The following is a 20,251-nucleotide window of genomic DNA, read 5'->3' as shown; positions in this document are numbered from 1 at the left end:
GCCGGCATGGTGCCATTGGGACCAAAATGACAAGATGAATTTCTGCATGAAGCTGGCCTTTTGCTAGATGTACCACTAGGGAGAGCACACCACCCCAACCCCAACCCTCCAAGAACACACCCTATGCAGATGGGCCCAAAACACCACTCTCAAGCACGTTGGCTATGTTTTCCTATTACCCAGCCAAGCACTCGCTACACACCCAAGAGCTGCTGTCCTCTAAGGACCAAGGGAAAGCAGAGCCCAACCAGTTGTTTTTCCAGGCACTGCCAGCATGGCTCGGAACAGTCAAGGCATGGGGCGCAGAAGCACCAAGCTACACCCTCAGCCCATCTTTGGCTGTGCAGGAGGGGAAGACCCAGGCAAGGGTTACAGTCTGGATTCCCATCTCTTTCCTCCCTGGCTGACACATTTTTGCATCACACTGGGGTCCTCCACCCTTTGCTGTAGTCATTCACTAAAGCTTTGTGCTCCTCTGCTTCCATTTATATTCCATCCTCATTAGTTTTCTCCATTCTTAGCTGTTCCCATTTCCTATTCCTGGGCTGGCCCAACCTCATACTTTGATCCTACCCTGCACACACCCCTTCCCCTGCCCCTGACTTCACCCAGCCTGCCTCAGAGGTCACCATGGTCACCCATAAATATTCCATATTTGCATCTCTGAAATCTGGTTACTTGTTCTGAAGGTGGCACCTGGTCAGACCTCAACCCTGGGAAGATCAAGAAGAGTGAAAAATGGGAAGAAAAGGGTATGGGACAGACTTTCCAAGAACGTTTCCTTTTTTTTTCCCCTAGACTTTCTGGGGCAGAGCTGCCTGCCTTTTCTTTTGTGTTGGACTGAAAAGGAAGGAAGGAGAAGGAGGAAATGAGGGACACTAGGGCTTCTACCCCAGTCCTCCTCTGCTCTACCAGTTTTAGGCCACCCAATCCAAACCAGACACCTGCATTAGCTCCCACTTTCTTATTAAAAAAGCTTCATTCATGATGGTGACCGGAGGAAGGAGGAGAGAGCAGATGAGAAGGGAAGAAGCCACCTCAACACTTGGGCAGCCAGTTCTGCCCAGAGGGGAGGGGCACCTGAGGGGGTGGAGGAGAAGGACTCACCCTCCCCACACACCTCCCACTCCCAGCCCCAGGGAATGTTTCATTTACTAAAAGAAGTCAATGTGGCCCAGATGTTGGGCAGCTGCCTCGGGAAGCAGTTCCCGTGCCTGACGGCACAGAGGCCAAAGCAGCATGTTGAGCTGGCCTCTGGGCTCTGGCAGCCTCCTCTTGGGGATAAACACAGCCTCCCAGCTCCCCTCCCCCGCAGCCTGCATGGGAGGTTGCCTTTTTAGGAAAATCAGTGAATCAGGAAGAGAAGTAGACAGGGGGAATGAAAGGCCCAGTTAGAGCAATCTTAAAACTATAGAGGGCAGGGACATGCCGAGTGACAGAGGATGCCTCCCTCTGGTAGCTGAGTAGCAGCCAGGCCAGGAGCTCAGGTAACCACCTGCCAGTGGCCAGTGACTCAGCCTCAGACTCTGTAATGGCTGGGAATCTCTCCAGCCAGGTCTACCTCTCCCCACCCCCAGCCTAGCCAGCTCCAAATTCCCAAGCCAGCCACAAACATAGCATTTGCTCAGACACACTCATTCCCTAGGGCCCCAGACACAACAAACCCTCCTCATAGACACAGCTAACCCTTTCCCATCACCCTCCCATCCTCACCAATGGGCCCAGCTCCTTCTCTCATTGACACCTAGGAGAGGGAAGAAAGGAGGGAAAGAAGAAAAAGAGGCCATCAGAGAGGGGAAGAAGAGGAAAGGGCCTCTAACCAAATGCCCCACATATGAGCAAGATTCCTCTTCTATTTGCCTTTTTGAAGTTCTAGAAGAAAGAAAACAGCTACCCCTCCATATCTATACCCCTTTGTCCCTCCTTTGGGACATGAGGCCCCTCTTTCCTGGAATATCCCACCCCAACGAAAGGCAAGCAAAGGGTGATAAAGGGTAGCAATGGTTACAGCCAAGCTAGAGGCTCAGCAGAACTGGCTGGGTGGGGGCATTCCAGGAGACTCTGGGTGGCACTCCCAGCCATGTTCCTGTAATGGCTCTTCAACATCCATCAGTGGGAAGGCTTCACCCCAGTCTTGCTCAGAAGGGTCTTGCTATGCATTTAGGAGAAAGGAGATAACCTAAGGAGTCTGTGTCTATGTCAGGGAAAACAAGGTACAGTATCTGTTCCTCACCTCATCAGAGCACCAGGCACACACAGGACTCACAGCCAGACATTGCTGGCAGGAGCTCACGCCTCTTGTGGCGCAGATGTTGGGTCCTGCAACACAGAGATAAGGGCATTAGTACCTGATTTGGCTCAATGAAGTAACCAGCCTGCCCTATCCCTCCCAACTTTCCCAAATACCCAGGTTCACAGCCCTCAAGTGCACACACCTTAATCATTTCACAGGCTTTTACCAAACAGGCTATTGATAAGGAAGAAAGAGAATAAAGACTTCGGAGAAACTCATCTCCACCCTCAGCTGATGAGGTCACAGGGATAACAAGTGATGGGATGTGGCTGAGACATGGGCCCAAGTGTCTGATCACAACTGATGGAAAGGCTTTAATGAACAACTGGCTTGATGCCTACATTGTGCAAATGAAAATACAAGGGCTCCATCCTCAGCACCATATAAAATAAATAAATAAAACAAAGTGGCAAGTGTCCTCTTCAATTACCCAAGTGATATTCACAGCCACAACACAGAGCATCCCAGAGGCACTAACATTAAGCATAGCCTAAGTATGGTGGGAACAGGGAGGGCAGGGTGACTTTAGTGGCAGTGTCTCATTGGCCTGCTAGAGGAAAGCAAATCTGAAAACTTCTTAAGCTTCCTGTTAGGATGGCCTTAGGCCTCAGCCTAAGCAACTCCATTTTAAAAACTCCAGTTTGAAACCTGCAGTCTCCCAAGGCACACCCACAGAGCCCTCCAGTATGGCCTCAAACAAGTTACTTCCCCTCACCCTGGTAATCAGAGTGAAGCCCCTGGCAGGCTGTCCTCGCCTGGTAAGAGGAAAAGGCAAGAAGATCAGGGTGGAGACCACCAGACCAGATGTTTCTGACCTCAGGGTAAATGATGTTACTGAGAAATCCAGTAGTAGCTGATAAGGATTGGAAAGGGGGTCAAAAACCCCCCAAATTTAGTATAAATGATACAACAAATGAACAGGGATTCAGCCAGCTGAAACAAGGATGCACTCGAGCTGGAGAGCCTGATGAGGACCTGACATCCCATCACTTGTCATCATTCCTGAGCCTCTGTGTGATCCTCACCACTTTCAAACTCTACTACCTCGTCTGGACCTTGGTGAGAGCTGCAACTTCTCCCTATGACCCTCTCCTCAACGGGTCATCCACTCCACACCAGGAAAAGCCTGCCTTGGTTCTGGACCTGGTCACCGTGGTCTGAGTGAGTGTGCATCTGCTGGCATAAAGCTTAAGGCTTAAGACTTTTGAACTTAGCATGCAGAGGAGATGTCTGTCATTAGCTTATCATGATTAAGTGTGTTTTGCAGTGCTTAGAATCAATCTAGAATTGTTTGCTGTGAATTTATTATGTCTATTGCAGTGCCTAGCATTAAGGATTGTCATTTTCTTTATTAAGAACCTATAGAGTGAAATTGTATTGAGTAATTTGAGTGAATAAAGCATTGAAAGGGGCAGAAGCGCCTCGACATTCTTTATTTCTCCCCTCGACTGCATATGTCACAATTTTGCCCCTTTGCGACACTTCCCATATACACGTATTTTGGAATCCAAGCATGACATGCTCCAGAGAGCTTCAGAAATGTCAAGAAAAAATCAACTGGTCGGAACTGGAAGATCATGGAATTGGGGCATTGGAAGTAAGGTCTATGCTTGAATTCCAAATGCTCTTTGTACTATAGCCTTGGGCAACCTGCCTATTCTCTACGAAATGACATATCGGCCTCACAGGATTTGCCTAAGAATTTGGTGAGCCAAGGGGTACCCGAAAAGATACCATTCTGGTGTGAACAGTCCTCAGACTGACAAAGGACAGGGGAAAGCCTGGGGATGGGGGTGAGGAGTGGGGACAGCAAGGGGCACGAAAATATCCCTGAGAAACCCAGCCAGGAAGCAAAACCCAGGCATCTGCTTGTGCAGAAGCTGCCACGCTCCCTGCTCCTCAGCTCAGCCTCCCTGGCCTCAGCCAACTAAACCCCTCTTCTTGCGGGGACCCCAGGGAGGCCTTTTCCAGTATAAGACACAGAATGAGGAAGACCCATTCCTCCCTAGAACGAAGAAAGATCCATTCAGTTATCCTGACAGTTTCATTATCCAGGTTTCTAAAGGCCTACTTTGCCCCCAGCTGTAAAGACCAGCAAGTCTGTGTTTGGGGGAAATTGTCCCCAGTGAGTACTTTTCCAATATCCCCAAAACTTCTCCCAGACAAAATGTCCCAATCTATTTTATTATAGTGTGACTGAGTTCCTTTCATCCCAACACCTGGACAAAAATACATTCAGAAAATGACCTGCTGAGGTTAAGGATATTTGATTTTTCTACCTTTTGTGTGATTTATTTTCTATCTTTTGTTTGATTTCTATTGATTAGGACACTCTACAACTCTTGTAAGAGTAGCGGGTATCCAATGACAATGTAAATGATTTTTTATGAGAAACAACCTGTATGATTCTTATCCAACAAAAATGCAAATAATTTCTGTCTAGTAGAAAAGGTAACCTTCAAACAGTAGGATTTACAGCTTTGTAGGGCTGGGTTTGTAGCTCAATGGTACAGCGCTTGCCTAGCACGTGTGAGGCACTGGGCTCCATCCTCAGCACCATATAAGATAAATAAATAAAACAAAGGTATTGTGTCCATCTACAACTAAAAAAAAAAATTTGAAAGATTTACTGCTTTGTAAACACTGGCCAATTCTGAATCTATGAGCCATAATTCATTCCCACCTTTCTTTGACTGACCAAGTATTAATCTCTCTTCCTTGAATTTTCATTTCAAATAGTCCTAACATTTTATTGGTCCTCTCTTTAATTAAGCTAAATAAATCCTTGACATGCATTTATTTTCTATTTATATTAGAATTATACATTTAACTCTTTGAAATTTACACTAATGCTTACCATGTGCAAGGCCTTGGGTTCAATCCCAACATAGAAAAAGAAGAAAATTACACTTTATCAGTATTTGTAGGGCCTCACTAGGGGCAAAGGGATCTAACAGAAGGGTGCATGGGCCATCAGAAGACTGTGATACTGAGTTACCTGCTAATAGTGTGGCCTTAGGTGAGTCATTTAACTCCTCTCAGCCTTGTTTTTCTCAACTCTAGTAATACTATCACATTATTATTATTATTTTTCTCATTTTAATGACACTGCCACCCAACATATTTAGGTTCCCTTCAGGCCTGCCCTAGCCTGCCCAGACAGGACCCAGTCCTTGTTCAAAGATGTTCAGTAAATATATATAAAGGTATTACAATACATCAGTTTTATTTGTTTTGTTTTTAAGCAAATGAATTCATTTCTCAAAATTACTCATAGAATTCTAAATGGGTCCCTCATTCAATTTAGACCTTCACTGTTCTCCACAAAATGTGGAATCCTTGAAGTAACTCCTAGAAACTCCAGGTTTCTTCGTAACCTGAGTCTAACTAACTTCAAGGGCCTTTCTTAATCCTAAAATTCAACAAGAGGGATGCTGCTATAAGCCCATGAGTAACTTCTAGAGCCCTACCTCTGCTTGACTACAATCTTAGCATGTATACATAGGACTGTGGGTGGAAATTATGTCATAGGTTCCGGGCCTGGCCCTAAAACATCAAGGTCACCTCTAAGGTGGGGTATCCCTCAGCCAGACAAAAAGCTGTAATGGAAAATAAAGGAAACTAATCTTCCCAGAGCCATAGTCAGGATATCTCAATCTTCAGAACCAACAAGGCAACCCAAGGCTTCTCCCAGCCAGGGGCTGCCTGACCATGTCTGGGCCTCCCAGTTGCTCTCTCCCGGGGCAGATGTGGACATAGCCCCTCTTTATTGTTCTATCAAAAGAGTTCAGAAAGGAGCCTCGCCTGAACTATTTTAGGTATCTCTCTCCCTTTTGGGAATTGCCATGAGGACTGGCATCCAAGAAATAATTCTGGATATAAATGCCGTGGAGGTTCCCGAGGAGAAACACAAAGCAACTGCAGAGAGTCGAAAGGCAGAAGAGAAGCGTGGGCAGCGTGGGAAGCGTGGGCACTATCAGATTGTTTTTGAAAACTTTTCCCAGTCTGTCCATTTATCCAGCCATTCATTCTCAAGTTAGCATTTCCCTATGAGTCCTTGATTCATAGCCACAAAAGAAAGCCTTGCCAGATGTGAAATAAAAAACAGCAGGCCCCTCCTAGTGTATGAGTCGTCCCTGACCCCAGATGAGGAGCTGAGCTGCTGGGATTTGGTCTTTAGGAAGTCATGCCTTGCAGTCATGGTTACCCACTCCCCTTTATCCCCTGTTTTTAATGAATCACAGGTTGATTTCATGAGAACCAATGAGCCTTCCATGATCTCCCCAACCAAGTCCTGCCACTTAGGGCAGGTTCCTGGAATGCAGTGGTTCAAAGTGACTGACTCACATCAGAAGTCTCCAAGCTGGGCCCGTGCTGATTCAAGGAGCTGCTGCTCCGAGACCACCCTGCCAAACTGAACAATGAGCAAGGAGTCTGAACCTACGTTTTCAGTCATTCCCAAAAGCCTGTGTTCCTGCTCAGCCTCTGGGGCCCAGACATGGCCCTCCGAGAGAAGTGGGGATCTTCATCACAATGTCATTGAAAAAGATGGACAACTGCTATAGCTTCTTTCCTCTGACAGTTTAGCCAGAGCAGGAAAACAAGCTGGACTGGGCCTGGTCTTCATGAGATAGTTGTAAGAATTAAAAGAACCTGGAACATAGCTGAGCATAACAGCTGGCACACAGAAAATGCTCAATAAATGCTGTTGCCATTGTTTTTATTGTTGCTGTTTTTATCCTTAGTCTCAAGCTATTCAGGGCAAATGAATGTTTTTATTTTATTTTTTCCTTGAAGATACTATTTTATAGAACACTAGACACAAAGCCAAGTACGCCCCAAACAGAGGGGGCAGGGGTGAGAACGTGGAGCAGAAAGTATCAGGCTCGGGTCAAATGACCAACTATCAGATCTGGCTTCTACATGGAGTTAGGAATATCAGCATTCAAAAATCCAATCTAGGAGAGACGGCCAAGAAAAGAAGGCCAATAGGAAAGGTAGGCAAGGCCAGCCAAGATGCTTGCCTGGAAAGTAGAAGTCGAAGGCTGTGGTTTGGCACATCAGCCTGGTTCACAGAACCAGAGCAGATTCAAAGGGTGGGAAAAATAGAGGAAAAAAAGGAAACAAGGAAGGGAGTTGGAACCAGTGGAAGTCATATGCGTCAACGAGGCTATTTTGGGGACATGGTGTCCCATCAAACAGGATGCAAGAACAGGCCACCCTGATGAGGCCAGGGGACGTCAGGAGAGGGCCAAGTTAGAATGAACAGTGTTTAGAGGGCAGTGTTTAGATGTCCACAGTCTATGGACATCTCTCTCACTGTCTGTTGGAGAGGAATTCTGGCCTGGATCCTCAGCCCTGCCACTGACCTTTGGCCAATTCCCAGTAAGGTCCACTGGGGACCCTGGGTGATTCAATACCTGATCTTCCATTGCAGTCACCTGGCTGGGTGACTCATGGAAGAACAAAACTTCTCGTGTTAACGGCCCTGTGTGTGCACAAGTGGTTTCTATAAAGCGTATTTCAAAGGAAGTCTACTTTTGTTCCTTTCTTAAAGGTAGCAGTAGCTCAGTAACCCAAGGAAGGGGGAAGGAGAAAGAAGGTGGAATTCAAGGCAATGCACACCTCTGTACTCTGAGCAAAAGCTCCAGGAAGCATCGCCTAAAGCATAAGGAATCCAAACTGCCACATTTCACCAAATTTAAGATTATGGGCTTCAGAGATTCTAAACTTTTCAAAAAATAAAGTGCAGCCAGGCGCCGTGGCACACACCTGTAATCCCAGGGGCTCGGGAGGCTGGGGCAGGTGGGTTGCAAATTCAAAGTCAGCCTCAGCAACTTAGCAAGACCCTGTCTCAAAATAAAGTAAACAGAACTGGGGATGTAGTTCAGTGATACAGCGCTTGCCTAGGATGCTTGAGGCCCTAGATTCAATCCCGAGTATAGCAACAACAACAACAAAAAGACCCCATGACCATCAAAAGGTAAAACTGCCTGGCCTTTCAAGAATAGGTAGATAGGAATAGGTGCACATCTCAGTGGTAAAGCACTTGCCTAGCATGTGCGGAGCCCTGGGTTCGATCCCCAATACCACAGGAAAAAAGCAATGCATCAGAGTCAATTAAATATGGTATTTAACTTTGGAAAACATTTGTGATAATTTGCCTCCACCAGTATTAAAATTGTTATGGATTTAATTAAACTCTCAAAGATATGTATGTCCTAATCCCCAGTGTAGAATTGAGAAATAGGGGCTTTGCAGAGGTAATCAATGAGATCATTAAAGTAGGCACTAATCCAATATGTCCTTATAAGATGAAAGAAATGTCATGTGAAAACAGAGACAGAGAGAATGGTGGCATGTGACAACAGAGGCACAGTTACAGGCGGCAGTTAAGGAACACCAATGATTGCAGCCACCATCAGAAACTATGAATAGAAAAGGAAAGATTTTTTTTTTTAAGAGACAGAGAGAGAGAGAGAATTTTAATATTTATTCTTTTAGTTTTTGGCGGACACAACATCTTTGTTTGTATGTGGTGCTCAGGATCGAACCCGGGCCGCACGCATGCCAGACGAGCGCGCTACCACTTGAGCCACATCCCCAGCCCCGACAAGGAAAGATTTTACCCAGAGTCTCAGAAAACATGGCCTTGCTAACACCTTGATTTCAGATATCTATCCTCCAGAGAGAATAAATTTCTGTTGTTTTCAGACATCCGATTTGTGGTACTTTGTTACCAAATCCCTAAGAACCTAGCAGAATGGATTTTCATTTCCTTAATATTGTATGACATAATTTTGAAAAGTAGTGCCCTGAAATAAGTCAGCCTGGACTGAAAACTTTGCTATATTTAATCAGCAAAATGGTTACTTTAGCCTTATACCTTTCTACCAATATATCTCAGTGGTGTCAGCATTCACTGATTCTTTTATTCCCTGCGACACCTGCCTGTACCAGGGACTCACCTGGGCGCTGGAGGCACACTGATGAACTAACAAAGCCTTCATTCTTGTGAGGCTTATATGTTGTGAGAAAATTGCTAACAAAATCATACACAGCACTACTGTCATATATAACTAATTAGAACAAATTTTTATTAAATACCAAAAAAAACATAACAATAAAAAAATCATAATTTCAAACAATGGCAAATGTTTAAAGAAAATAAAGCAGGATAAATGAATAGTAAGCAAGGAGGGGAAGGCATCAGGAAGGCCTCTCCAACAAGTTCACATTCCAAAATGAGGTTAAAGAGTGAACTGTGGGAAGATCCAGGGGACTAGCACTCCAGAAAGAACCCAAACCCAGTGCTGGGTGGACCTCAGCCTTTTGAAAAAAAATAGCAGGAAGAGAAATAGAGGAGGAGAAGGAAGAGAGGAGGGTGGAGAAGCAGGGATCGGAACCCTTAGAAGCCACAAACCAGGGAAGCGCGGGTGGTCTTCAGTCTCTACACGTCCTTCAGTGAGAGGCACCAGAGGGATTTGAGCAGAAGTGAGCAGAAACAGCTCAGCCTGGCTGCTGAGTGGAGGACGGACAGCAGGGAGGCCAGAAGGCAAAGAGACCAATTAGGACATTATTAAGATAATCCAGACAACAGATGGAAGTAGTCTGGACTTGAATGGTAGTGGAGTGGATGGAGTGGTCGGATGCTGGACGTGTTCTAAGGACTTGATGAAAGAGGCCACTTGGGGTATGAGGGAAGGACAGGAAGGACTTTGGCCTGAGCAAGTGGATGCCCTTTGGACAAGGCTCAAAAATGTTTTGACTACTGTGCCATCCCCTGTCACTGACCCTTCAGCCAGTAGGCCCTGTCCTTATAAATGAAGCCAGATCATGTCTAGTTATCGCCTCTGACGGGGTTAATTAGAGAGTCATGTGCCAAAGACTACATCCTTGGGCAGAGTCCCATCTTGTCAATGGCTGTGGTATAAAATAAACATGCAGCCTGGAGAAACTGGATGAGGCAGGGGCGGTTAAACAATGGGCATGGAGGATACAGCAGGAAAAGCTTGAAGACCAGCAGGAGACCAGGGGGTCTAAAGCCACCTGTGTCCTTCCCACTGGCCCTATGATCCCAGGCTTGTCCCTGAATCTCTCTGCTGCTCTCTGGGAGGCCCAGCCACATCTCTGTTTAAGAATTTGTAACTGCTGGGGCTGGGGTTGTATAGTTCAGTGATACAGCGATTGCCTAGCATGTGTGAGACACTGAGTTTGATTCTCAGTACCACATGTAAATAATTTTTTTTTAAAAAAAAAGGTCCATCGACAACTAAAAAAAAAAGAATCCGTAACTTTTCCCTAGTATTTATCAGATTTAACCCTGCCATATCAGCCAAGCTAGAGGCCCTTCAATAAATGAATGGATATAAGAAAAAAAATTACACAATGGAATATTACTCAGCAATAAAAGAGAATAGAATCATGGCATTTGCAGGTAAATGGATGGAGTTAGAGAAGATAATGCTAAGTGAAGTTAGCCAATCCCCCCCAAAAAAACAAATGCCGAATATTTTCTTTGATATAAGGAGGCTGATTCATAGTGGGATAGGGAGGGGGAGCTTGGGAGGAATAGAGGAACTCTAGATAGGGCAGAGGAGTAGGAGGGGAAGGGAGGGGGCATGGGATAATTAATGATGGTTGAATGTGATGATCATTATTATCCAAAATACATGTATGAAGACACGAACTGGTGTGAGTGTACTATGTAAAAACCAGAGATATGAAAGATTGAGCTCTATATATGTAATAAGAATTGTAATGCATTCCATTGTTATATAAATATAAATAAATAAATTTTTTAAAAATAAATAAATTTTTAAAAAAGAATTGTAATGCATTCTGCATTCAATAAATAAATAAGTAAATAAATGTCCATCGGCAAGTAAAACATTAAAAAAAGAGAGAGAGAATTCGTAACTGCTCCGTAATATTTATCAGGTTTAACCCTGCCACATCAGCCAAGTCTGGAGACCTCAACAGTTGTTTCCTTTACTCTGTGCTCCCAAATATGGGCACAATGCTTGCCACATGAGTTCTTAGGATTAAATGAGGTAATGTGTATGAAAAAGAAATTTATAGTAGATGCTCAAAAAATGTCCAGTTCCCTCCCCCTTATCTTTACTCTAGTCACTTCTTGCACCAGGAATGTCCATCCTCCCCTCTCCACCTCAGTGTCAGACAAGAGAGGATTCTTGTCTAGGACAGGATGTAAGGAAGAAATCAGGAGACAGGAGCCCTCAGGGCTAGATCCCACACAATGCCCAAGAGATCTAGGGGAAACGCCTTTACCTCTAAGGAATTTCCTTTCTGCTTTTCTATAAAATAAACCAAGTTGGATTAGATGACCTTGAATGTTGGCCCCTGAAGTATGCATTCTTTCAAACACCAGAAACATCAACATGTTGACTGGTACTCTAGGAGGCCTAGCATCCCAAGGTCCAAGCCCCCTTACACAATGCACAAGGGGTCATTTCTTCCTAATGGCATAACTGACATCTGAAATGTTGCATTTCAGAGTTCTGGAAATTTTTATTAACCAGCCCCACCTCCCATCTGACTCATGAAAGAGGCAGACCGTACCAAGCTCGGTTTAAGGCCCAGCCCAGCAGTACCCTGTAGGAGACCTTGGCATCCAGCTTTCCAGCTCTGGGATCTTCCTCCCCAGCTCATGTCTCATGAGTAAGAACAGCAGGCCGCAGTCCTGTCACCAGCCCTAACTGCCAGCCAGTCTTGGGAGGAAGGCAAACTGGTTTGACTGTTTTAGAAGACAATTTGTCAACATCCATTAAAATTTAAAATGCCCTTGCTAGGTTACTCGGAAGCTACTCGGAAGGCCGAAGTAGAAAGATTACTCGAGCCCAGGAGTTCAAGACCAGTCTGGGCAACAGAGGAAAAAAAAATAGGCTGCAAGTGTGACTCAGTGGTAGGGCACTTGCCTTGGGTTCAACCCCCAGCACTGCTAAATAAGTAAATAAATAAATATCCATGCCTTTTGACCCAGCAACTTTAGTTAAAGTAGTTCAATCTGTAGAAAAACTGAAACTAAGGTGCATAATAAATGAATAAGGTTATATCCCTGCAACTTTATCTATAACAGCAAATAATACTTCATCTATAGTCATTGGGAATGACTCCAATGACTGCCAACAGGAAGTTGGTTAAATGAATTCTGATACAGCCCTGTAAGAGTCTGCCTCTGGCTAAAATTATATATCTCTTAGAATAAATAATGGAAAGTCATATACTGACATAAAAAAGATGCCTAGAATATATTATTAAATGTCAGTGATCCTATTGTGAATCACAGTTGTTATTTGTAAGAATGAGATAATGAGAAACTTGTATTTTCTACATTACTATATATCTTCCTTTTTTTAGTTGTAAATGGACACAATATCTTTATATATTTTAGTTGCTGACAGACCTTTATTTTTTATTTATTTGTATGCGGTGTTGAGAATCGAACCCAGTGCCTCATACATGCCAGGCAAGTATGCTACCTCTGAGCCCCAGCCCCAGCCCCTGGACATAATATCTTTTTATGTGTTTTTCTTTATTTTATTTTTATGTGGTGCCAAGGATCGAACCCAGTGCCTCACATATGTGAGGCAAGCACTGTATCACTGAGCTACAGCCCAGCTCTTTTTATCTTTTGTGAAGGGTCTCACTAAGTTGTTGTCTCCCTGCCCAGGCTGGCTTCCAACTTGGGGTCCTCCTGCTTCAGCCTCCCGGTAGCTAGGATTACAGGCATGCGCCACCGTCCCCAGCTCTACAGAATCATATTTCTGTACTGCCTTTTTTTTTTAACAAGCTGAATTACTTTTGTAAATTAAAAGAAAATTAAAGCTAGTTTTAAATGACCTCTGGTCTGCCTCCTTTCTGCACTGCCATTCATTAGTGCAGGCTCCCTCCCGGAGTCTGCTAGGTGTTCTACTGTGCCTTTGGCATCCAAACCCCATAGCCTCTTGGAACCCAAAATTAGGTTGGAACAAGAGGATGAATTCTTGGGGACAGGGTGGATGGGAAGATTCTGGACAAAGGATACAAAATTTCAGTTAAACAGAAGGAATACTTCAAGAAATCTACTGTGCAACATCGTGAGTTAATAACTGCTCATTTACCTAAAAGAGCAGATTTGAAGTGTTCTCAGCACAGATAAATGATAAGTACATGAGGTAATGCATGTGTTAGGCAGCTTGATTTAGCCATTCCATGATGTGTACATGTTCCGAAACATGTCATGCATCACAAACATATGCAATTCTTGTTTGATAATAATAATAGATAGAAAAGAATGAAAAAGAAAAGAAGAGTAAACTTTGACAGCCTGCTTCCACAGCCTTCAGGAACCTCCCAGAGGCTGGTCTGTTCCCAACTTTGGAAGCTCCAGGAGGAAGACACCAAGCTCCCCTCCACTCAGAGGAGCTGGTCCAACACTTCTGAGGCAGACAGAAATATGATACTGTAGAGCTGGGGACATTGGCACAAGCTCCTGAGAGGCTGAAGCAGGAGGATCCAAGTTGGAAGGTCTAATCTGGAGCCATCCTGTGTGGTGGCTAATGGAAGGATTTAGAACCATCAGTGGATCTCACAGACCTAGGTTTCTGCTACCCAAAAATCCCATTAGCAAAGAGATTTTGGGTAACTACAGGGACTTTTAAAGTGACTACTGAATATGCCTTTTGCTAAACTTCTGGAGTCCTCTCTAATGCAGGACTCCTCTCCCCGTGCCCTAAAGAAACTCTTAACATGAAATTCCAAGTTGCTAATCCGTTGAAGAAGGAACTGCTCTGGTCAGAGGAAGGAACAGGAACAAACCGAAGACTCTCTTTTATCTCCTCCTTCACTTGCTTTGCAGCCCCTGAGACTCCAAGACAGAGGCCTAGAGGGAAGATGACTTGTCACCCAGCAAGTTCATGAAAAGGCCTGCAGAGCCATGAATCAGACATAGGTTCTTAAATTCCAGACTCACAGTTCTTTTTCCTGAGGTTGTTGGTTTTTTTCCCCCATATAAAAGGAAGTGGCATAGAACACAAGTTTAGGTAAAGGAGCACAAGCATGCACACATGAGCACGGCACGTGCAAGGGGACCTGTTTGAGTGGAACACACCATCTGGTTAATTATAATTAGCAAGCTGACTCTCCCTCATTTGACTTTCTTAGGATTCCCATGCAGGGCTGGGGCTGTGGCTCAGAGGGAGAGCACTTGCCTAGCACATGGAAGCACTGGGTTCGATCCTCGACACCACATAAAATAAATAAGATAAAAGGATTCACATGCATCACTTCATCTTTCTCTCCTTAAGTGTTTGAACGTCTTCACTAATCAAACAAAGAAAATGAACTACTGAAATTAAAAAAAACAGGGAGGGACAGTGACATTAATGTTTATAGAAGCTCAATTCACAATAGCTAAGCTAGGGAATCAACCTAGGTGCCCTTCAACAGATGAATGCATAAAGAAAATGTGGCATGTATATATATACAATGGAATATTACTCAGCCATAAAGAAGAATGAAATAATGACATTTGCTGGTAAATGGATGGAAATGGAGATTATCATGCTAAGTCAATACCAAAAAAAAAAAAAAAGCTGAATGTTCTCTCTGATATGCAGATGCTAACATACAATAAGGGGGAGGAGAACAGAAGTTCATTGGATTAGACAAAGGGGAATGAAGTGAAGGGAAGGGGGATGGGAATAGAAACGACAGCAGAATGAACTGGACATGACTTTACTGTGTTCATATATGCATACACGACCAGTGAAACTCCACATCATGTACAACCACAAGAATGGAAAGTTAAAGTCCATGTATAATATGTCAAAATACACTCTACTGTCATGTATAACTAAAAAGAACAAATAAACTTTAAAAAAATAAAATATAAGGGAGAAAAGAGGGAGGGAGGGAGGAGCTCTTTGTGGAAGACTTCCAGTGGGTTGTTTCTTTGGAGATGCAGTCAAATATTTAAAAAGGTAAAATAGTTCCAAGTTTATTTTACAACTTTTGGCTCTAAGAATCATGACATATTGTCTTTGGCCACAAAATATCTGTTGCTGTTAGGACTAAGAATTATAATACTGTTTGTTGCTGCAGAATTCTCATCTTTAATTATTTGGCAGCTGGAAAATCTAAGGTCTTAATCATGGCCCAAATGCAACTATCCAATTAGAAAATATACAGAATGAAAGCTGAACTGCACCTCCAAGGTTTCATGGGCCTAGCTCCACTGAATTAGGGATAACTGTCCCAACACCTGAGGCAGCTGGAATAGCCTGGGGTAACCTCTAGAGTTACCTATACGTGCAACAACATGGATAAATCATAAACACATGACAATAAGTGAAAGAAGCCAGACTTGAAAGGCTATACACTCTTTGATTTCATTTAAATAACATTCTGTAAAACACAACTGTAGGGACAGGAAACAGATCAGTGATGGCCAGGGACTAGGTTGAAGATAGGAAACTGATTATAGGGCAGCTGAAGAAACTTTTTAGTGATGACAATATTCTGCATCTTGATTATGGTGATAATTTCTCGACCGCATGGATTTGTCAAAATGCATAGAACTGCACACCTAAAAAAAGGGAGGGGGTGGATTTTACAGCATATAAACAATACCTTCATAAATCTAATGTCTTTTAAAAAATCAGTGTCTGAGGATACTGTGTGCATAGAGAGAAAGGTAGAGTTTACCATTTTTTGCAGGACAGTCCCAAGTTTCAATAAATGCCAGCAGTTTTCACAGAGAGAACAGGTGGTTTCCGTAGACGGTGTCATTTCTCTGCTCCTTGCTCATTTCCACTAGTGACCTGAACTGTAGCAGGCACACTGCTCTTGCCACTCAGGGAGGACCAAGGTTCAGGAAAAGAAAGACGCAGCATGGGGTGAAGCAGCAGGCTGGGGAAGCCAAGCAGTTTATCCCCGAAGCTGCCCAGTCACTCCCCCAGTTAATTATCTGTCTGCTGATTCAGGAGTTGTGGTTCCTGTGGGCACGTCTCCCGGCCACTCCTGCCAACAAGGGCAGGATTCCTGGGGCTGGGAGGGGATGATAACCAGAGATCTTGAGTGGGATGGGGAGCTGTACAGGAAGAATTTCTATCGGGAACTTCTGGAGTCATATCCAGGTCCCCCCACTCACACTGTCACCTTAGGATGGCCCCAGGAAACCTCTACCCCTTCTCACCTTTCTCTCACACTCACAAGTCTGAGGGGAGTAAAGAAGAATGCTGCCTTCTTCGGGGATCCCCCCAAAAGAGGGAAAAAGGCAGACATTTCACCCAGGGTCCCCTGAGTTTCCAGCACCCTCTGATTAGAAGTCCAAATCGTGCACTAGTACAGAGGTCCAAACGTTAAAGAACTTATGGTCTTGACCGTATCTTAGCGCGCAGGGGACACAGCTCATTGGTACAGTGTGTGTTCAGCATGCAACAAGGCGCTGGGTTCAATCCTCAGCCATACACACACACACACACACACACACACACACACACCAAATACCTCCAGAATGTCCAAGTGAAGCACTAGAGGATATTTTATGAATGAATGAAAGTATTTAAATATTGGGTTTCTTAAAATGAACCACATCGCCTCTAGATGTCTTTTCATAGCATTCCCTAGATACTCATATCGCTGCCTGTGGGCCAGGCACTGCGCACAATGTTGAACAAAATAGGCATGTCCCTCTCCTCGTTGAGACTGAAGTCTTGTGAACACTTTCTACCTTCCTCTCTTCCCAGAGACAGACTTGAAGTTTGCTCCTGGATAAAGCAGGTGTCTGGACCTCTCTCCCTGGCCTCACCTATGCATTCTTGATGGACTAGAGGAGCTAAAATATGCCATGCCACCAAAGAGGAATGGGTTGAAATAAGAGGGACCCCCTGGCAAATAGTTATGAAAAAGGGACCCCATCAGTCTCATGCTAGAAACCCATTTTGCACTTGTGCATGAAACCGCAACAGCTTTTGCCTCCAATGTATGCATGGTAGATACCATGGATAAGAATAATAATGACAACAGTATTGCCATCTATTAAATACTTATTTTGTGCCTTTGTCTACATTTATTCTGCATAACCATAGAAGTATTGCTTTCTCTACTTTACAGATGAGGAAACTGAGGACCTTTGAGATTAAGTAATTCATCTAAGGTCACATGGCCAATCAGGGAAAGTCAAGAATTAAACCTACATCCCACTTGCTTAAACCATAGCTGTCCCTTCCCCTACCTAACAAGCCTTTCTCCCAAGTCTCTCCAGGCCCCGAGGATTCCTACAGAGGGCTCCAGTTGGACAGTTTCTAGGATACAAATTTTAAAGAGAAATAAGCACCCCAGCCCAGAACTAATTAGGCTAGAACAGAACTGGAAACATGAGGAAGCCACTGAATCGAATTTCTTATGTAAAGAGATCATCTTTGCAGATAAAATCTGAAACCAGGCTCAGTGGTAGAGTGCCTGCCCAGCATGCACAAGGCACTGGGTTCAAACCCCAGTACTCAAAAAAAAAAAAAAAAAAAAAAACTCAGTGTTACCCCTAGAGCCTCTTTTCTCCCCATACCAGAATCTCTTACTCTGAGCAGCCTCTCTGTTCTACTCCCACCCCTACTTTCTGTACCCCATTCTGTATCCCTTCAATACTGTGTGTTCTAACGCTACTGTCCTCCTCTCATCCCATCATCTGCTTCACCAGGGATCTAATAATGTCTTCCACCAACACTGGGGTAGAAGATGGAACTATAACAAAAACTGCTTTTACAGAGGACTGATGCTCTGGAAGGCTGTCTCTAGAGTCCCTACTCTTAAACACTGCTTAGACTTAGGTATGAATGTGCAGTGTCCTGTGTGGATCATTACAACTGTGTGAGCCAGATCCACATGAGTTAGGAGAGAGGGAGGGAGAGACAAAAAAAAAAAAGATACATGCTCTTCGTCTTCACTAACATTGAGCCACACTCTGTGCTAGGCACAATCTTATGTCTCCTCACTATATTTTCTTCTAAAAATATAAAGATTATACTCACAAGTGAATTTAGAAAGCTGTGGATATAAAAATAATATGGCAAAATGTTTTAGATGTATTCCATATCTCAAAATAACTAAGAGAGGAGTTGGAAGGTTCCCAGCACAAAGAAATGCTAATTACCTTGATTGGATCATTCCACATCATATACATGTACAGTGTACATAAACATACACAATTTTATTCTGTGTCAGTTTAACAATTTAGAATAGTAAATTTTAAAATGTTTTAAGTTCATGAAAACAGTCAATTGTGAGGTGACCTGTGGATTTCTCCATCTCTCCCCATCAACAGCCAGCAGCAGCAGACCTAGGCTCTAACATCTCCAGGGCAGAATGCTGAAAATTCTGATTTCTGTTCAATGTTCATCAGGCTGTTCTCTACAGCTAGAGATCACCTCTGTCACATGGAAGCTTCAGCGGTAACAATTTAAATGCCCCGCCACAGAACCACCTCAAGTCCAGGGAAACATCCTTGTCCTATCCAGAATCTATATATGTCTACATCTACATAGAAGAGTTTTGAAGGCAGTCACCAAAATATTTTTGAATAGTTTATATTTGAAATGGACTTAATAAACCTTCCCCTTTAAAAAAAGAAAAGAAAAACTCCCACCTGCAGGGTCTAATTTGTTTATGAGTACTACTGTATTATTTTGAAGTACATATGTGCACTCTTGTGTGTCCTCTGCAGTAGGGGAAGCCGCAGCTCACCGAGCCAGGGTTTCTCCACCTTCAGCAAAATCACCAAGGGCTCCCAACACCAAGGCCAAGGCTGACTACTGGGGCAGCTAATAGTGTGAGCAGCAGCAGAAGAAACGAGGCCAGGGATCTGAGCCTCCCTGGAGCGCCTCTCCGCATACCCTAGAGACTTTTGGGGTGGGAGGTCTGTACCAGAATCAGCAGCACTGCTGCCACCCAGAGACACGGGAGGGAGCAGAGCCTTCATGCTGCTCCAAAACCATCCCATGGGGGTGCCGCTAAATTTAAAAAGTTGGTACGGGCGCGGGGCGGCGGGGGGGGGGGGGGGGTTACACGGAGAAAGAGGAATTGGCAAGCCAGTGCGCGCGTACTCTGGCAGAGGCTCTTCCCTCTACCAACGCGGGAACAGTCCCATCCAGCCTGCGCTACTTCTGAATTGCTACCACCGCAACGTGCGCAACTCCAGCTGAACGCAGGGCTCAGAGATGCGAACCCGCGCGGCACATACAGAGGCCGCCCAGGGAAGGCGCCCCACTGGCTGAAGACCGGCCCCCAAGCATCAGGGACCTCTCTCTCGGCCCTGCCATCACCAGGCCAGGAAGGTCCTCAGCTCCGGGATCCGACGACCCCGCGCACTCAGACTGCAGAAACTCGTGACCCGCCCTCCCGGGTCTGCAAATCAGACACTGGTGCGGGACCCCGAGATCTGCGTCCCGTGGTGCTGGTGCCTCACTCACCTCCGACGCCCACGCCGACGCCCGCCAGCGCCCCCAGCGCCAGCAGAGCTGTCCAGAGCGGCCGGGGCCGCGGCCACCGCCGCGCTTGCATGGTGTCCTCCGCCGCTGCCGCGCTCTGCCCACCCCACAGCTAAACGCGAGGTCCGCGGCTGCTTTTCCCGCAGCTAGAGGGGAGGGGACGCGGTGGGTGGGACGCAACGGGGCGGGACGCTGACTCGCGCTTCCTCCCCTTGGGCCCTTTTCTGGACCCTAAGCCTGAAAGAGGGCGGTGGGAAACCGCGGCTCTTCTCTGGAGGCCTCGCCTCCGCCCACGAGGATCCGCCTGTCAGCTAACTAGGCGAGGCGGCGCCGGGAGCGGGTCGTGAGCGCATCCCGGTCCCAGAGGTCGGCGCCTGGACTCTTGGTATGTCAGAAAGGCCAGGAGCCTGTGGCCGCTCACTGGACATTTCTAGACCCACCTCCTCAGGGACACCCACGGGGCAATGTCACC

General features: G+C 45.2%; 1 protein-coding gene across 1 annotated transcript in view; it reads right to left on the bottom strand.

Annotated features, from left to right (window-relative positions):
* Positions 1–19,943, bottom strand: part of LOC139702341 (integrin beta-3) — a 59,108-nt gene extending 39,165 nt beyond the window's left edge. Inside the window, exons 1-2 of the mRNA XM_071603309.1 lie at positions 19,762–19,943; positions 2,234–2,319 (exon numbers count right to left, since the gene is read on the bottom strand). Of these exons, the coding sequence (XP_071459410.1) occupies positions 2,234–2,319; positions 19,762–19,852 (177 nt within the window). The 5' untranslated portion in view covers positions 19,853–19,943. The remainder of the gene's footprint in view (positions 1–2,233; positions 2,320–19,761) is intronic.
* Positions 19,944–20,251: the final 308 nt, after the last annotated feature.

This window comes from Marmota flaviventris, chromosome 17 (genome assembly GCF_047511675.1).
Source record: "Marmota flaviventris isolate mMarFla1 chromosome 17, mMarFla1.hap1, whole genome shotgun sequence".
NCBI classification, from domain to species: domain Eukaryota; kingdom Metazoa; phylum Chordata; class Mammalia; order Rodentia; family Sciuridae; genus Marmota; species Marmota flaviventris.
Note: the sequence above shows the minus strand (reverse complement) of the source record. Positions and strands in the feature narration are given on the sequence as shown.